Consider the following 18,579-nt stretch of genomic DNA (forward strand, 5'->3'; position numbering starts at 1 on the left):
ATCTTACATAAAAATGCAATAGCATACAGAATAGTGTTGCTTGATCAATTTTAGAGAGGTTAAAGAAGTTCGTATTTCCCAACAATTATTTTTAATCATTTAATTGATCTGAGTTTATTTAGGAGACAAGAAATTTTCATTAATAGAATATTTAAGTATCTCCAAAATATAAGGGCTTCATTTGTCTACCAAAAGAAAATGGTCATAAATTTGTTATATCAAAGCAAACAAGTATTTCAGAAATAACACGACTATTTTTTCTCCTGAGACTGAAGTTTAGGTACTCAAAGTATTCAGTAAATGAATGAATAAGTGAAGTTTTGGATGTTGGTTCATAAAAAAATGAGCTATGGACTGAGGACACTAATTATTATTTGCAAAATGTTCATCATTAAGTTGTTATAGAATATTATCCTTATATAGTGATTTCTGTACTAGGGTTCTACAGTAAATAAAAGCTATTAAAGAAGTAGAAAAGTTGATGTTCATCCCATAATATGTGTGTTAGTAGATTAATGTATAAATGTAAAGCAAAAAAAGTTAAAATTTGGCTTCCATTCAATCATTGAAAAAATTTTATTGAAAATTTACTGTGTGCAAAAATCCATTGTCCCCAAAGTATACCTGAAAGTACTTTTTTTAGATTTTATTTTTAAGTAATCTCTACACCCAGTTTGGGGTTTGATTTCCCACAACCCCAGTATCTAGAGTCTTGTGCTCTACTGACTGAGCCAGACCAGCACCCTTACCTCAGAGTACTTTTAGTAAAAACAACTAACTGATTTTGGATCTTAAAGTGATAAAAATTTAATGGTGGATATTCTGCCTTAAAAACAAAATAGAAATAACTATAAGCAACAATGTGTCAACAAAAACATTGGCATTTCTGATATAGTCGTTGGTAAAGTACATAGGGAAATAGAAATACTTAAAGATGATTTTCAACAGATCTTCTATGCTGAAGAAATGCTATTCTGTACTCTTTATTTAGAATTCTCCAAGTCCCTGCTGCTTATGCTCCTATTGATCCAGATGCACCACCAGCATTGTCAACTCATTTTATGAAAAAATGTAATCTAAGTTATATTCTTGTTGAAAAACAGCAAATTAATGTAAGTGTGTGTATTTAAATTTTTGTGTGTGTGTTTATCTTTCAATTGAAGGGTGTGTGTGTACATTTCTGCGTTTCCTAAATGTAGACATTTGGGTTGGATAATTGTTGTGAGGAGTATCCTGTACATTATAGGTTATTTGAACAGCCTCCCTGGTTTCCACCCACTAAATGCCAGTAGCACTGCCTCGACCCCACCCCATCCCAGTTGTGACAATGAAAATTGTCTCCAGAAATGGCCAAATGTCTCCTGGAGGTACAATTCACCTCCTACACTCTATTGAGAAACACTGCCCTATAGCATGAAGGCTATATGCCCTAGACATATAATTACTGTGCATTATTTTCAATTTCCTTTCTCTTTCCAAAGTTGTTTCTAGGAAAATTTTATAATAATGGAAACCTTTTTTAAAATTTTATTTATTTTTGAGAGGGAGAGGGAAGCAGGTACAGAGGGAGGGAGAGAGAGAATCCCAAGCAGACCTTGAGCTGTCAGTGCAGACCCCAACATGGGGCTTGAACTCACAAACTGAGATTATGACCTGAGCCGAAATCAAGAGTTGGATGCTCAACTGACCGAGCCACCCAGGTGCCCCAAAACCATATCTTTGTATATTTGTAGCAATTTGTAATGATCAACAACATTAAAGAACTATAACCAGGCTTAGATTTTGAAAAAGAGATTGGCACTTAGAGTTTTCCAGAGAGGTCTAGTCTATTTATTTTTTTTAAATGCCCATTTATTTTGAGAACACAAGCCGGGGAGGAGCAGAGAGAGGGAGAGAGAGAATCCCAAGCAGGCTCTATGCAGCCAGCACAGAGGTTGACATGGAGCTTGATCTCACAATCGAGTGAGATCATGACCTGAGCCGAAATCAAGAGTTGGACGCTTAACCAACAGAGCCAGTCAGGCTCTTCCTAAATTTATTTTTTAATTTTTAAGTGACTGCCAACCAAATATCTAGCCAAGAGACATTGCTTTATGGGCAAGAGTTGGTTATTACATGTTCAGGAAGATCCAGCCCATGTTTCATTATTTCTTCATAAAATATTGTTTTACCAAAGAGGAGAAAAGAACATTATAGAACATATATTCAGTTTAACCTGTTTTTACCCACTTCCTAGCTGAACCAATTTGTATTTGAGGATAACTTAAATGTGTTCCACTTATGTATCTATATGTCTGTGCATCTCTGAATATATAATGAAAAATATCAAAAGCTTGAGATGCATGGAGGAATTCCTAGAGAATCACGAGTATTAGAATAAAGACTCTAGAAGGAGACAACTAAAGTATAATTGGTGGATATTTTCTAAATAAACATTAATGTGTAGTCAAAAGTTTTCTCAGATTGGTTATTTGTTTGTTTGCTTTTTTAATGTTTGTTTATTTTTGTGAGAACACCAGAAAGCTGGAGAGGGGCAAAGAGGGGGACAGAAGATCCAAAGCAGGCTCCATGCTGATAGCAGAGAGCCCACTGTGGGGCTTGAACTCATGAACCGCAAGGTTATGACCTGAGCTAAAGTTGGACACTTAACCAACTGAGCCACCCAGGTGACCCTGGTTATTTCTTTGTTGATGTAATAAACAAAGCTAAAATGGGAATGTGACATTCGTTTTTCTTGACAGCCTTGGTGAAGGTTTTATAAAAGAGGTGGTTGAATTTGAGAATTGTCAGTATTGCGTGTTCTTTATAACTGCTTATATAAAGAGTTGGGCATATAGAAAACACCATAGGAAGTCCCTTGCTTCCCGTTCCATTACTTTGATGATGGTATAAGTGTTCCTCCTTGACACATGAGCAATCAGGATGTACTTACTGAACCCAGCATCCACTAGAATAGTAGTTCTCAGTTGGAGATCATTTTGCCTCCCAGGAGACATTTGGCAATGTCCACAGTTATTTTTTATTATGCTGACAGTGTGGTGCTCCTGGCATCTAGTGGGCAGAGGCCATAGATGCTGCTAAAAATCCTATAAAGCACAAGATCACCTACAAAGATTTATCTGGTGCAAAATGTCAGGAGTGTTGAGATTGAGAAACTATACACTAAAGACAAGTTTTTTGGGAGGGCATCAGTATGTGAAAGAAGCCCAAGACCTGATTCCAGCTGCTTATAACGTATAGTTGACCTTTGGACAACATGGTTTGAACTGCGCAGGTCCACTTACATGCGATGGTTTTTTTTTGTTTTGTTTTGTTTTGTTTGTTTTTTTAATACAGTACACCATTGTAAATGTATTGTCTCATGATTTTCTTTTTTAGCATTGATACAATATGTTTTAATATAGTCCATATTCAGATTTCCATATTTGCCTCCAAAAAATCCTTTTAGCTTTTTCGGGGGAGGGGTACAAAATCCAGTCAAATATCATATAATACATCCCTTTCTCACACCTCCTTAGTATCCTTTCATCTAGAACAGCTCTCCTACCTTTTTCAAAAATATTTCACATCTTTCAGAAATCAGAGTTATTGAGGTATAATGTACATAGAGTAAAAATCACCTAGTTTATGTGTACATTTTAATGAGTTTTGGCAAATATAAACAGTTATGAAAACACCTCTTAAATCATGATATAAATGTTTTCCTTATTTCAAAATCCTTGTGCCCCTTTTCAGTCAGTCCCAAGTACATTTTTTACATTTCCTCTTTTTTGAAACTATTTTAAAGGCTTTTGTGATGCCATGGCTGGTCTAGTTTTCCTCCCAGATCTCCTCAGTCACTTTAGCCAGCTTCTCTTCCTCTGTGAGGACAGGAAACTTGTTTGTAACAGTTTGTCACTTAGGATCATATCCTCAACACCTAGAACAATACCTGGTGTAGGAAACACTGCAAAGTGAGGCACTTTGAACTATGCTCATTTATGTAATGCTCAGCTTCCAGCTAAATACTACCTTCATTTTCTAAATGACAATAAAGCTCAACAAAGTATAATTGGTACCATTTACAAAACCACTATATAACAAAGCCAGGATTTAAATACATTGGGTAAAATATGTTCTGATTAATTATATTTCAGTATTAAAAGTTGTTTTTAATGTGCATAGAGTTGATACAAAATGTTACATTGGTTTCAGGTGTGCAACATGGTGATCGAGCGTCTCTATACATTATGCTAAGGTCGCTACAAGTGTAGCTACCAACTCACTGTACAGTGTGATTATGGTATCACTGACTATATTCCCTATGCTGTACCTTTTATTCCCTATTATTTCAGTATTACAGACAGATGTGTGAATATTGAAAATAATTGCGATTACAGAATTTAAGATTTTTAGAGCCCTTTATTCTTATGGTATAAGGTTATGCACATTCACTAAGAGCTGTATAATGTAATACTTATGTAACATTTTGAATTTGAAAAGCACTTGTTGAACTGCAGAATAAGTAAGGCAAATGTTATTTGGTCATTACTTTGTAGTCACTTGAGAGATTTTATGAGTTTAATTCTTTTTTTTAATTGAAGTATAGTTGGCATCCAATGTTAGTTTCAAGTGTACAACGTAGTGGTTCAAGTTTATATGTTAATCTTCATTGTAAGTGTAGCTACCATCTGTTGCCATATAATGGTATTACAATGTTATTGACTATATTCCCTATGCTGTACCTTTTATCCCCATAACTTATTCCATAACTGGAAGCCTGTATCTCCTTTTCACCCATTTTCACCTACCCTTCTCCCCCTATGGCAACCACATTTGTTCTCTGTATTTATGGGTCTGTTCATGTTTTTTGTTTTTGTTCTTTAGATTACACATATAAATGAAATCATGGTATATTTCTCTCTCTTGTTTCATTTAGCATAATTCCCTTGAAGTCTGTGTTGCAAATGGCAAGATCTCCTTTTTATGGCTGAATAATATTCATGTGTGTGTATGTGTACATTACAGCATCTTTATCCATTTATTTATTGGACACTTGGTTGCTTCCATATCTTGGCTGCTGTAAATAGCCCTGCAATGCACATAGGAATGCATATATCTTCTTGTATTATGTTTGCATTTTCTTTGGGTAAATGCCCAGTAGTGGAATTACTGGATCATATGGTATCCTTTTTTTTTTTTTTTTTTTTTTTTTTAATGTTTATTTATCTTGAGAAGGAGAAAGAGAATCCCAAGCAGTCTCTGCACTATCAGCACAGAACCCGATGCAGGGTTGTTCTCATGAACTGTGAGATTGATCTGAGCTGAGATCAAGATTCAGATGCTTAACCGACTGAGAGCCACCCAGGTGCTCCGCTCATATGGTAGTTCTAATTTTAAGTTTTTGAGGAACCTCCATCCAGTTTACCACAGTGGCTGCACCAATTTACATCCTCACCAATATTTGTTATTTCTTGTCTTTTTGATTCTACTCATTTTGACAAATGTGAGGTAGTATCTCGTATTTTTGATTTGCATTTCCCTGATTAGTGATGTTGAATGTCTTTCATGTGCCTGTTGGCCATCTAGATGTGGTCTTTGGAAAATATCTATTCAGGTCCTCTGCCTATTTTTTTTTTAATTTTATTTTTAATTTTTTTTAATTTACATCCAAATTAGTTAGCATATAGTGCAACAATGATTTCAGGAGTAGACTCCTTAATGCCCCTTACCCATTTAGCCCATCCCCCCTCCCACAACCCCTCTAGTAACCCTCAGTTTGTTCTCCATATTTATGAGTCTCTTCTGTTTTGTCCCCCTCCTGTTTTTATATTATTTTTGTTTCCATTCCCTTATGTTCATATGTTTTGTATCTTAAAGTCCTTACATGAGTGAAGTCATACGATTTTTGTCTTTCTCTAATTTCACTTAGCATAATACCCTCCAGTTCCATCCACGTAGTTGCAAATGGCAAGATTTCATTCTTTTTGATTGCTGAGTAATACTCCATTGTGTATATATACACATCTTCTTTATTCATCCATCGGTGGACATTTGGGCTCTTTCCATATTTTGGCCATTGTTGATAGGGCTGCTATAAACATGGGGGTGCATGTGTCCCTTTGAAACGGCACACCTGTATCCCGTGGATAAATGCCTGGTAGTGCAATTGCTGGGTCGTAGGGTAGTTCTATTTTTAGTTTTTGAGGAACCTCCCTACTGTTTTCCAGAGTGGCTGCACCAGCTTGCATTCCCACATCTGCCTATTTTTTTTAATGGGATTATTTGTTTTGGTTTTGGTTTATTATTATTATTATTATTTTTTGATGTTGAATTATAAAAGCTCTTCATATATTTTGGATATTAACCATTTATCAGATACATCATTTGGAAGTATTTTCTCCCATTTAGTAAGTTGCCCTTTTATTGATGGCTTTCACCTTTTATTGATGGCTTACTTCTCTGTGCAAAATCTTTTTATTTTGCTGAAGTCCCAATAATTTGCTTTTGTTTCCCTTGCTTGAGGAGACATATTTAGAAAAATGTTCTTAAGGCTGATGTTAAAGAGATTATGGTCTGTTTTTTTCTAAGAGTTTTATGGTTTTGGTTTCACATTTAGGTCTTTAATACACCGTGGGTTTATTTTTGTGTGTAGTATATGAGAGGGGCCCAGTTACAGTCTTTTGCACGTAGCTGTCCAGTTTTCCCAGCACCATTTATTGAAGAGACTCTTTTCCTAATTGCATATTCTCACCTCTTGTGTCATAGATTAATTGACCATATAGGCATGGGTTTATTTCTGGGCTCTCTGTCCTGTTGTTCTATGTGTCTGTTTCTGTGCCAGTACCATACTGCTTTGATTACTACAGCTTTGTATTATGTTTTGAAACTGGGATTGTGATACCTCACCCTCTGTTCTTTCTTAAGATTGCTTTGGCTATTTGGGGTCTTTGTGGTTCCATACAAATTTTAGGATTATTTGTTCTAGTTCAGTGAAAAATGCTTCTGGTATTTTGATGGGATTATATTGAATCTAGATTGCTTTGCACGATATGGACATCTTAACGATATTCTTCCAGTCTATGGCCATGAAATATCTGTTCATTTGTGTTGTCTTCACTTTTTTTCATCAGTGTTTTTTGTTTTTTTTTTATATTTTCACAGTACTCTTCTTTTAGCCTCTTGGTTAAATTCATTCTAGATATTTTATTACTTTTGGTGTAATTGTAAATGGAATTATTTTCTTAATTTCTCTTTCCTTGCTAGAATATAGGAATTGCTTAATTGCTACTTCCTTGCTAGTATATAGGAATGCAACAGGTTTCTGTATATTAATTTTGTATCCTGCAACTTTATGGAATTCATTTATTTTTTTTAAGTTTTATTTACTTTTTTTTTTATTTACTTTTTTTGTAATGTTTCTTTTTGAGAGACAGAGACAGATAGTGAGTAGGGGAGGGCCAGAGAGAGAGGGAGACACAGAAATCTGAAGTAAACTCCAGGTTCTGAGCTGTGAGCACAGAGCCTGACGTGGGGCTCAAACTCGTGAACCATGAGATCATGATCTGAGCCAAAGTTGTACGCTTAACCTACTGAGCCACCCAGGCGCCCCTAAAGTTTATTTACTTTTGAGAGAGTGTGTGTGTACGCACACACACATACAGACACGCGCATGCGCACGCCACAGGTGTGTGCATGTGCAAGTAAGGGAGAGGCAGAGAGAGGGAGACACAGAATCCAAAGCAGGCTCTCTGCTGACAGAACCCACAAACTGTGAGATCATGACCTGAGCCCAAGTCAGATGCTTAACAGACTGGGCCACCCAGGCACCCTCATTTATTACTTTTAATAGTTTTTGATGAAATCTTTAGGGTTTTCTATTAGTATGATGTCATCTGCAAATAGTAACAGTTTAATTTTTTTCTTACCAATTTGGATGTCTTTCCTCCCACCCCCAAACCCTTTATTGCTGTGGCTAGAACTTCCAGTAAGTACCATTTGAATAAAAGTGGGTGGACATCCTTGTCTTATTTCTGATCTTAGAGGAGAAGCTCTGTTTTCACCATTGAGTAGGATGTTAGCTGTGGATTTTTCACATATGGCCTTTTATTATGGTGAGGCTTGTTCCTTGTCTTTGTTGCAAGTTTTTATCATGAGTGATACTGAGTTTTGTCAGATGCTTTTTCTGCATCAATTAAGAGGATGTGATTTTTTATTCATTTTGTTATTGTGAATTACATTGACTTGTGAATATTGGACCATTTTTGCAACTTTGGAATAAATCACATTTGACTGTAGTGAATGATCCTTTTAATGTATTGTTGAATGAGGTTTGCTAGTATCTTATTGAGCGTTTTTGTATCCGTGTTCATCAGGGAAATTGGCCTGCAGTTTTCTTTTTTTGTAGTGTCTTTTAAAAAAATATTCTTTTGCATTTAGTGTTTGTTTGTTTGTTTATTTTAAAGTTTATTTATTTTGAGAGGGGTGGGGGCAAAGAGACAGAGAGAGAATCCCAAGCTGGCTCCACACTCTCAGCATGGAGCCTGATGTAGGGCTTAAAGCCACAAACTGTGAGATCATAACCTGAGCCAAAATCAAGAGTCAGATGATTCACAGACTGAGCCACCCAGGTGCTCCTGTTTATTTATTTTTAAGGTTTCTTTATTTTGAGAGAGAACATGTACATGAGCAGGGGAGGGGCAAGATAGCGAGAATCCCAAGCAGGCTGTGTGTTGTCAGTGCAGCCTGATTCAGGTATCGATCTCACAAATCCTGAGATCATGACCTGAACCAAAATCAAGAGTTGGATGCTTAATCCACTGAGCCATACAAGCACCTGTATTTATTTCTTTTTAAGTAGACTCGATGCCCATGGTGGAGCTTGAACTCATGATCTTGAGATCAAGAGTCCTCTATGTTCTACCAACTGTGCCAACCAGGCACCCCAGGTGTTAACTCCTCTTTAAATGCTTCATGGGGCGCCTGGGTGGCTCAGTCGGTTGAGCGACTTCGGCTCAGGTCACGATCTCGCGGTCCGTGAGTTCAAGCCCCGCGTCGGGCTCTGGGCTGATGGCTCAGAGCCTGGAGCCTGCTTCCGATTCTGTGTCTCCCTCTCTCTCTGCCCCTCCCCCGTTCATGCTCTGTCTCTCTCTGTCTCAAAAATAAATAAATGTTAAAAAAAAATAAAAAATAAATGCTTCATATAATTCACCTGTGAGTCCACCTGGTCCTAGACTTTTTGTTTGAGAGTTCTTGGATTACCAATGCAATTTTGTTACTAGTGATTGGTCTATTCTGACTTTCTATTTCTTCCTGATTTAGTTTTGGAAGATTGTATGTTTCTAGGAATTTATTTCTACTAGGTTATTCTATTTGTTGGCATATAATTTTTCATAGTAGTCTCATAATCCTTTTTATTACTGTGATATTGGTTGTTAATTTATTTTATTTGGGTCCTCCTTTTTTGATGAGTCTGGCTAAAGGTTTATCAACTTTCTTTATCTTTTCAAAGAACTGGCTCTTGGTTTCATTGATCTTTTCTATTGCTTCTTAGTCTATTTCATTTATTTCTGCTTTGATCTTACCATATCCTTCTACTCACCTTGGGTTTTGTTCTTTTTCTTTGAGGTAATCCAGTATCACTGTAAATTCTCTTAGAACCGCTTTTGGTGTATCCCAGCTTTGGACTATTGTTTTCATTTGTCTTCATGTAATTTTTGATTTCCTTTTTAATATCTTTGTTGACCCATTGGTTGTTCAGTAGCATGTTTAGCTTGTGCGTGTTTGTGTTTTTCCAGGTTTTTTTCTTAATTTCTAGTTTCATATCATTGTGATTAAAGAAAAAAAGATGCCTGTTAGGATTTAAATCTTCTTAAATTATTGAGACTTGATTTTTGTGGCTTAATGTGATCTATCCTAGAGAATGTTCCATGTGTACTTGAAAGGAGTGAGGAATGTGTATTCTATTTGATGGAATGTTCTGTATATATTTAAGCCCATCTGGTATAATGTGTTCAAAGTCACAGTTTCCTAATTTTCTGTCCGAACAATCTATCTAGTGATGTAAGGTGTTAAAGTCCTCACTATTGGGGCTCCTGGGTGGCTCATTTGGTTAAGCATCTGCCTCTTGATTTCAGCTCAGGTTATGATCCCACAGTTTGTGGGATTGAGCCCTGCATCAGGGCTATCAGTACAGAGTCTGCTTGGGACTCTCTCTGTCTCTGCCCTTCCCCTTACTCATGTTTGCTCTCTCTCAAAAATTTTTTTCTAAAAAGTCCCCCACTATTGTAAGTTTCTCCCTTTGTTAATTTTGCTTTATGTATTAAATACTGTAGGTGCTACAGTATTGGGTACAAAGATCTTTATAATAGTTATATGCTTTTGTTGTATTGATCTTCTAATTCTGTAATGCCCTTCTTTTTCTCTTATTACAGGCTTTGTTTTAAAGTCGTTTTGTCTGGGGGCACCTGGGTGGCTTAGACGTTTAAGTGTCTGACTTCAGCTCAGGTCACAATCTCAAATGTTCGTGGGTTTGAGCCTGGCATCAGGCTCTATCCTGACAGCTCAGAGCCCGGAGCCTGCTTTGGATTCTGTGTCTCCCTGTCTGTCTGTCCCTCCCCTGCTGGCTCATGCTCTGTCTCTCAAAAATAAATAAACATTAAAAATAAATGAATAAATAGTCTTTTTGTCTGATAATAATAAGTATTGCTACCTTGGCTTTTTTTTTTTCTTTCTTTCTTTTCTTATGGAATATCTTTTTCCATTCTTTCAATCTGTACATATATTTAGGTCTGAAGGGAGTCTCTTGTAGGCAACATATAGATGGGTCTTTTTTTTTTTAATCCATTCCATTGTTCTATGTCTTTTGATTGGAGCATATTTAGACCATTTACATTTCAAGTAATAGCTATGTACTTAATGCCATTTTGTTGTTTTCTGATTGTTTTTATAGTTCTTTGCTATTCCCTCTCCTGATCTCTTTCCTTGTGATTGTTGATTTTATTTGTGTTATTCTTGGCTTTTTATGTTTTTTTTTTTTTGTATATATTGTAGATTTGTGGTTACCATGAGGTTTATAGATAACATCCTAAGTATGTAGCAGTCTGTATTAAGTTGGTTACTTAAGGTTAAACATATTCTAAGAGAACTACTTCATTAGTCTCCCTTTACATTTTATTTATATGTTTGGATAAATAAATTTGGATAAAAATATATTAAATTCAACTTTTACATGCTAAAAGTTGAATTTATTTATATGTTGTCATATTTTACATCTCTTTATTGATAATTTTCTTCTAATTATGGCCTCTTCTTTTCCTCTTAAATAAGTATCATTAATGTTTTTTATAAAGCTGGTTCAGTGGTGAACTTTTTTAACTTTTGTTTGGGAAATTCTTTATCCTTCAATTTTTTTTTTTTTTAAGTTAGTGTGAGCATGAATAGGGGAGGGGCAGAGCAAGAATTCCAAACAGGCTCTACAGTATCAGTGCTAGAGCCTGATATAGGGCTTGAACTCACAAACCGTGCGGTCATGACCTGAGCTGAAGTTAAGAGTCTGATGCTTAACTGACTGATCCACCTAGGTGCCATTATCTTTCCTTCAATTCTGAATGGTAACCTTGCTGGGTAGACTATTTTTGATTGTAGGCTTTTTCTTTTCAGCTCTTTGAATACATCATGCCAATCCTTTCTGACCTGTAAAGTTTCTGCTGAAAAAATCAGCTGATGGCCTTATTGGTTTCCCTTGTATGTAACTTTTTGCTTCTTGCCACTTTAAAATTCTCTGTGTTTTGTGCCTGAGTGGCTTAGTCAGTTAAGTATCTGTCTTTGGCTCAGGTTATGAGCTCGTGAGTTTGAGCCTCACATCAGACTCTCTGCTGTCAGCACAGAGTGTGCTTTGGATCCTCTGTCTCCCTCTCTCTCTGCCCCTCCTCCTCCTTCCCCCTGCCCTCTCAAATGTTAAAAAGAATTTTAGGGGCACTTGGGTGGCTCAGTCAGTTAAATGTCTGACTCTTGGTTTTGGCTCAGGTCATGATCTCACAGTTTGTGAGTTTGAGCCCCGCATTGGGCTTTGCATTGACAGCACGGAGCCTGCTTTGGATTCTGTCTCCCTCTCTCTCTGCCACTTCCCCACCCATACTGTCTCTATCTCTCTCAAAATAAATAAATTTTAAAATCTTAAAAAAAATTGTTTTTATACAATAAAATTCTTTCTGTATCTTTTAAACTTTGACATTTTTTTTTATTAAAAAAATTTTTTTTTAAATGTTTATTTATTTTTGAGACAGAGAGAGACAGAGCATGAACGGGGGAGGGTCAGAGAGAGGGAGACACAGAATCTGAAACAGGCTCCAGGCTCTGAGCTGTCAGCACAGAGCCTGACGCGGGGCTCGAACTCACGGACCGCGAGATCATGACCCGAGCCGAAGTCGGCCGCTTAACGACTGAGCCACCCAGGCGCCCCTAACCTTTGACATTTTAATTTGTTACGGTGTGGACCTTCTTGGGTTCACCTTGTTTGGAACTCTCTATGCTTCCTAAACCTGGATATCTTTTTCCTTTTCCAGGTTAGGGAATCTTCCATACAGTTTTCTTAACGTCTTTTATCTAACTTATATCATTCTAAGAAAACCATATATAGTACGCGTAGCATTCAGAGTATATATTAATTGATTATGTCATCAAGGTTTCTGGCCAACTGTAGGCTATTAGTAAAGTTTGGGAAGGGGGGTCAGAGTCATTCATGGATTTTAGGGTTGGTGGCTCCATAACCTATGTGTTGTTCAAGGGTCAACTGTGGTTGGAGAGAAAAGTTATCATAATCTTAAACCTGTAAGTTCAAAATAATGTGTTCATACCCTAAGAGAAATAAATGTAACCTAGTAGAGATAAGAAAAGTTTAATGGCAAAAGATGGTTTTGAACTAAGTCTTAAAAATATGTATTATAGGTCCTTAATTTTTTTAATATTACAGGCCATACCACACCTGACCCCTAATACACACACCACAAACAAATAAAACCCTATAGTCTTCTGCATTGTACCCTTGTTCTCATTTCTTTCTTATTTTTCTCTCATTTATAGTGATTTCTTTAATGTGAAAACTTACGTTTCATTAAACTTCTTTTTATAAATCCTAAAAGATATATTCAAAGGAACCTCCCTTTTAGCATGTAAAAGTTGAATTTAATATATTTTTATCCAAATTAAGTAAATCTGTATTAATCTGTCTCCATCTACCAAATATCTGAGTCAGAAACTTAGCACTCTTCTTAGGCTCACTCTGTATTCAGAAAGTTACCCAGTCCTATTGATTCTTGTTCATGGGCCCTTTCTGTCTGCTCTTGTTGCAACAGACTAGTTCAGGCCCAAATCACGTACCTCAATTGTTGCAAAAGGTTCATTAGAAAACCCTCACTTACCAAAAGTCTAACTTCTTAGTCTATCCTTGCCACCTTCAATTGAGTCTCATTGCTTATAAGTTAAGGTCTAAACCCCTTAGTATTGAGTATACAAATTTATTAAGGATAGCCTCTCCTCTCCTATTAACAATACTATATACCTAGTTCTTCACCTTACTGGAATTATTAAAGTTCTCCACGACACTAGCTTTCTTGGGTCATATACTCTGCATTAGCTGTTTGCCCAATAAAGTACCCCTCTTTACTTGGACAAAAGCTACTTATAACATAAATATTACATATGATGAAGCAATCTCAGACCTTCCAGGCAGAGTTAAGATCAATCTCCTCTGTTCCTATTAACATTTCAAGCATATTCATGGTCAGGTACCACATTGCCCTGCAGTTGGATGTTTTTATGTCTGTTTATTTTGAAGGTGACTTTGAAAGTAAGGACAGCACTTTATTCTTGCAAGTTTTTAATTTATTTTTTAATCCCTAGTTATATAGCAAGTACTCAAAACAATGTTGAATGAGTGAATATTTCATATTACTTGTATGTAAAAAAGTCATTTAACACTAATATTGTGAACTTTGTTCCCCCATGTAACAGAAATTCAAATCTTCCTATGAAACATTATTGAATTACGATACACTTACAGAACATACTGACTTAGTACTCTTCAGGCTTCACTGGGAAAATGTTGCAGTCAGTTTGATGCTAAATGACAGAAAACAGAAATATGAAGAAGGAAAAATGACAAACAGCACAAATTCTGAGAACAATGAAGAAAAGTCAGAAGAGCACATGGATGTGAGGCTAAACCATTGCTTAGCCTATGTTCTCCATACATCAGGCACTACGGGGATACCTAAGATTGTCAGAGTCCCTCATGCATGTATATTGCCAAACATCCAACATTTTCGGTGAGTTCTGTCCTTTGAATCCTTCTGCAAAACTTGTATTTTAAGGGGAAATACTTTTTTAAGTGAACTCTGCCCCTGATGTGGGGCTCCAACTCATGACCCCAAGATCAAGATTTGCATGCTCTACTGACTGAGCCAGCCAGGTACCCCAAGGGAATAATTTTTTTAATATACATTCTTTATAACTCTTGTTCCTAAATTGATAGTCATAAGTAGTTGGCTCTCTTGTTTTGGCTATATCTGAACTTTAGTTCTCTGCAGGCTGGGGCTTCACCTCTCTGATCCAGACCTGGAGCTGGACAGAGAGCAAATAAATGATATGCTTGGAAGCTTTGCTTCTTAATTATTAAGAAGAAGGAAGTGTGTTCCTGGCAGAGGTACAGCAGAAGAATGGGGGAAAGGAAGAGTTTGGCTTGCAAGAGTGTTATCAGGGCAGAGAGGAGGAAAGAGTAGGAGGGCAGGAGCCATGTGACTCGAGGCAGGAGCCTGGTATGCCCTGTTGAAGAATTTTGAACTTAATCCAATAGATATAAAAATATTTCCATTTCATTAAGTTCATTCCTGTAGCATTGTAGACTTTGGTTTGCTCTTGTGGTCAGGAGATGAGAAATCTCTATGAAGTTGATTCTCAACTTGACAAGAAAGAAGGAAATACAAGAGGAAGGGAACCAAAGGGGAGTAATCTTAGGAAATCAAAAGAGGAAACAGAAACAAATATAGAAATAGAAACTTTGTGAGACAAGCATATATTTTTATGTCATTGTAAGTTATATATAATTAAAAAATTTCTAACCACATTTTAAAAGTACAAAGAAATAAAAAATTTAACAAATATTTAATTCAGTATATCTAAAATATTATTTCAGTATGTAATCAAAATGAAAATTAGTGAAGTATTATATGCTTTTATGCTTATCTTAAATCTAGCTTGTATTTTACACTTCCACATCTCAATATGGATTAGCCACATTTTTGGTGCTCAAAAGGCACATGTTTCTAGCGACTATCATTGGATGGTGCAGGTCTAGAAAAAGGGAGTGGTGAAATGATGCAGACAGGTGTCTTGTAATTGACAGTCTAGTCTTTAGTGACTTTATTTCTGAGGGCCCAAGACTGAGGACAGATTACATTAGGCTGTGCTAAAGGATGAGAGATAAGGAAATGGAGATAAGAAAGTAAAGTGCTCATTTCTAGAAGCTAGTTTTAATGGGAAAGAAAGAATTCTGGGCAGGTGCAGATTTATTTTTGAGATGGAAGACATTTATGGGCTCATGGTAGAGAATTGATAGGAAGAGTTGGTTTGAAAAATCAAGAGATAGTATTGTAAAGGAGTTAAGATACCTTGAGATGGAAGGGTAAGGAATGTTCAGAAGCTGATGGATTGGAACTTTCAGATGAAAGGCAAAGCAATACATTAAGAGTATGAGAGGTGAGGTGGGGTGGAGATGCAGGAGAATTGAAAAGAGTGAAGCAGATTTGGAATCTGGTGGAGGTGGAAGAGGCACTGGGCCAGTAGAGGCAGGAATTGTATGTAAAGTGGGAGCAAGTATTTGCTAGTAAGGAGTAAGGGGCTGATTTCAAATATATGAATTTCTAGGGGCCCTCGGGAGGCTCAGTCGTTTGGGCGCCTGGCTTCGGCTCAGGTCATCATCTTGCCGTTTGTGAGTTTGAGCCTCACATCAGACTCTCCGCTGTCAGCACAGAGCCTGCTTTGGGTCCTCTGTCCCCCTCTCTCTCTGCCCTTCCCTTGTTTGTTCTCTCTCTCTCAAAAATAGATAAACATTAAAAAAAATAATAAAGTATGTGAATTTCTCAATTGCTATTTATGCTTGAACTTAATGAAATCTATTTACCTGTTAAAAATCCCTTTTTCGTTTACTTTCAGGGCCATAAAAGTCACTTGTAGAAGAGATTTATAGTAGGTTCATTCTTGGTTTCCTTCCTGGGAATAAAAGCTACTCCAAAGAAGGAATTTATGGCAACTTCATTTCCCAAAAGTTTTTGCAATTAGTGAGATAAGGAAAGGTCTAACAAGGCTTCTTTCTGCATCTGTTAAATCCAAAATGTCTTCAGCCTAAAGTAATCTTCATATCAACTATGGGGTTCTGAGTGAATCCCCACAATATCATATTTGAAGATATTGTGAAATTAAGGTAATCCCTGCTTTTTAGACAGTGAGTGTGTGTGTTCAGAATGAAGCAATGCCATAGGCTCACCACTGATTATCTATGCTCTGTAATATCCTAACTATATATATTCTGCTCTTTGTTCAGCTACTGAGAGAAAAATATCAAATAGTGGGAAAAGGGAATCAGAGGTCTCTATTAAATATATAAGTAGGATAGAAGGAGTCAAGATTCTACCAGAAGAGCAGAACTAGGAGGATATATCAGGGACTTACTGTAAGGAATTGGCTTATGTTTGTGCGGTCTGGCTAAGCAAGACTGAGTCTATAGTGTAAACAGAAAGGGATGATCGTGAGCAGGTTGGAAACCCATAGGCATGTGCTTTTTTCCACAGGCAAGTCAGGAAAGAAGATCCTAGGGGAAGGGAGAGTAATTGTAGATCCAGATGTTGAGTCTTTTTTACAGAAGTCCTCAACACTCTTTTAAAAGTCTTCCAGTTCAGTAAATCGAGCCAACCTGGGATAAATCTCCCTTTTGATTAAAGTCAGCTAACCAGAGACTCTGTATCTACAAAATCCCCTCACAGCAGCACCTAGTTTAGTGTTTAATGAGATAACAGGGAGGTATGTGTGCCACTAAATGGCACCCACCTCCCTTCTGTACTCCAGCTCTTGAGAGAATATCCCTTGTTTTGTACCCTAATGGAAAACCTAGAAAGGAAATTCTAGGGACTGTGGTTCAATCCAGCCATACTGACACATCAGAAAGTCATCACAGATGATAAAATATGTCATAGTAAGAAGTGGATATTGTTTTAAATGGCTTTTAATCCTTGTATTTATAAAGAGTTATAGGATTAATAGTACCATTTTGGTTAATCTGAGAAAAGAATAAAAATCTGGCCAACATCCAGAAACTTAATGGTCATAAATCAATTTTTAGGATATGTGTTTACCAAATGTTAGACATTTCATATAACTGCATTCTGTTTTGCTTTAGGCTACTTTTCGAGATCACACAAGAAGATGTTTTGTTTCTGGCCTCACCTCTGACCTTTGATCCCTCCGTTGTGGAAATATTTGTTGCTCTATCCAGTGGTGCCTGTCTGCTTATTGTACCAGCTTCTGTCAAAGTGCTTCCATCAAAGTTAGCTGCTGTTCTCTTTTCACATCACAGAGTAACTATTTTGCAGGTACATTTTAGGAGCAAATGAAATGTTTTGTCTTCTATTTAGCATTTTATTTTATTTAAAAAATTTTTTTAGTGATTTATTTATTTTTGAGAGAAAGAGAGACAGAGCACGAGTTGGGGAGGGGTAGAGAGAGACGGGGACACAGAATCCAAAGCAGGCTTCAGGCTCTCCAACCGAGCTGTCAGCACAGAGCCCTATGCAAGACTCCCAACTCACAAACTGTGAGATAGTGACCTGAGCTGAAGTCGGACACTTAAACGACCGAGCCACCCAGGCACCCCTATTATTTAACATTTTACATGTTTTAGAGAATATTTTGTATTCCTGTAGGTTGTTTTTTTACAGTGGACTAATGATAATCTAGTTAGATTATTAAGGGTTGTCTTCTGATGATATCATCTAATTTACTTGAGAATGGGAGAAAAAAATCAGTTAATTCTACCTAGAAAATTATTTCACTGTGCATTTGGAATAGTAATAACTAGAGGAAGTTGACCTTCACTCAAATCTGTTGGGATACACTTGCCTCTCCTTCCTTAAACTTCAGCTTTCAGTAGAAAATACAAATTTTAAGTTATAATTAGGTAGGAATTTACATTTTCTGACTTTTTATATCAGTATATTTTACATTAACTTATGGAAACAAATACTTTGTCATCTTTAAAGATTTTAAAATGTGTATCAAAGTAGGTGACTGGTATACAAGCCTTAAGATAATTACATTGCAAATGGTTAAAGATACTAGAGAGAATTAGCAAAATTGTATGTGTATCATGATAAACTAAAAATATCAGATTTATATTTAGTATAAGAGACTCGAGGATGTTAAATTTCTGCCCTAAAGGCAAAATTTGATGTTGACTTTGTTTTTAGGCAATGTTTTTCGTCCTTAAAAAAATATTATGTGTTTACAAATATATATAAAATGAATATAATAATGTGGCTTGCTGGGTAT

General features: G+C 36.5%; 1 protein-coding gene across 6 annotated transcripts in view; it reads left to right on the forward strand.

Annotated features, from left to right (window-relative positions):
• AASDH (aminoadipate-semialdehyde dehydrogenase) overlaps positions 1 to 18,579 on the forward strand; it is a 44,533-nt gene that overhangs the window by 4,958 nt on the left and 20,996 nt on the right. For 3 of the 6 annotated variants that reach the window (XM_040482980.1, XM_040482961.1, XM_040482970.1), the window contains exons 3-5: positions 992 to 1,112; positions 13,993 to 14,306; positions 17,432 to 17,624. In XM_040482980.1, coding sequence (XP_040338914.1) covers positions 992 to 1,112; positions 13,993 to 14,306; positions 17,432 to 17,624 — 628 coding nt within the window. Of the gene's footprint in view, positions 1 to 991; positions 1,113 to 2,628; positions 2,667 to 13,992; positions 14,307 to 17,431; positions 17,625 to 18,579 lie in introns of those variants that run through there. The other 3 variants (XM_040482989.1, XM_040482998.1, XM_040483007.1) reach the window with 3 other exon arrangements.

This window comes from Herpailurus yagouaroundi, unplaced genomic scaffold (genome assembly GCF_014898765.1).
Source record: "Herpailurus yagouaroundi ecotype Mexico unplaced genomic scaffold, PumYag 28, whole genome shotgun sequence".
Classification (NCBI taxonomy): domain Eukaryota; kingdom Metazoa; phylum Chordata; class Mammalia; order Carnivora; family Felidae; genus Herpailurus; species Herpailurus yagouaroundi.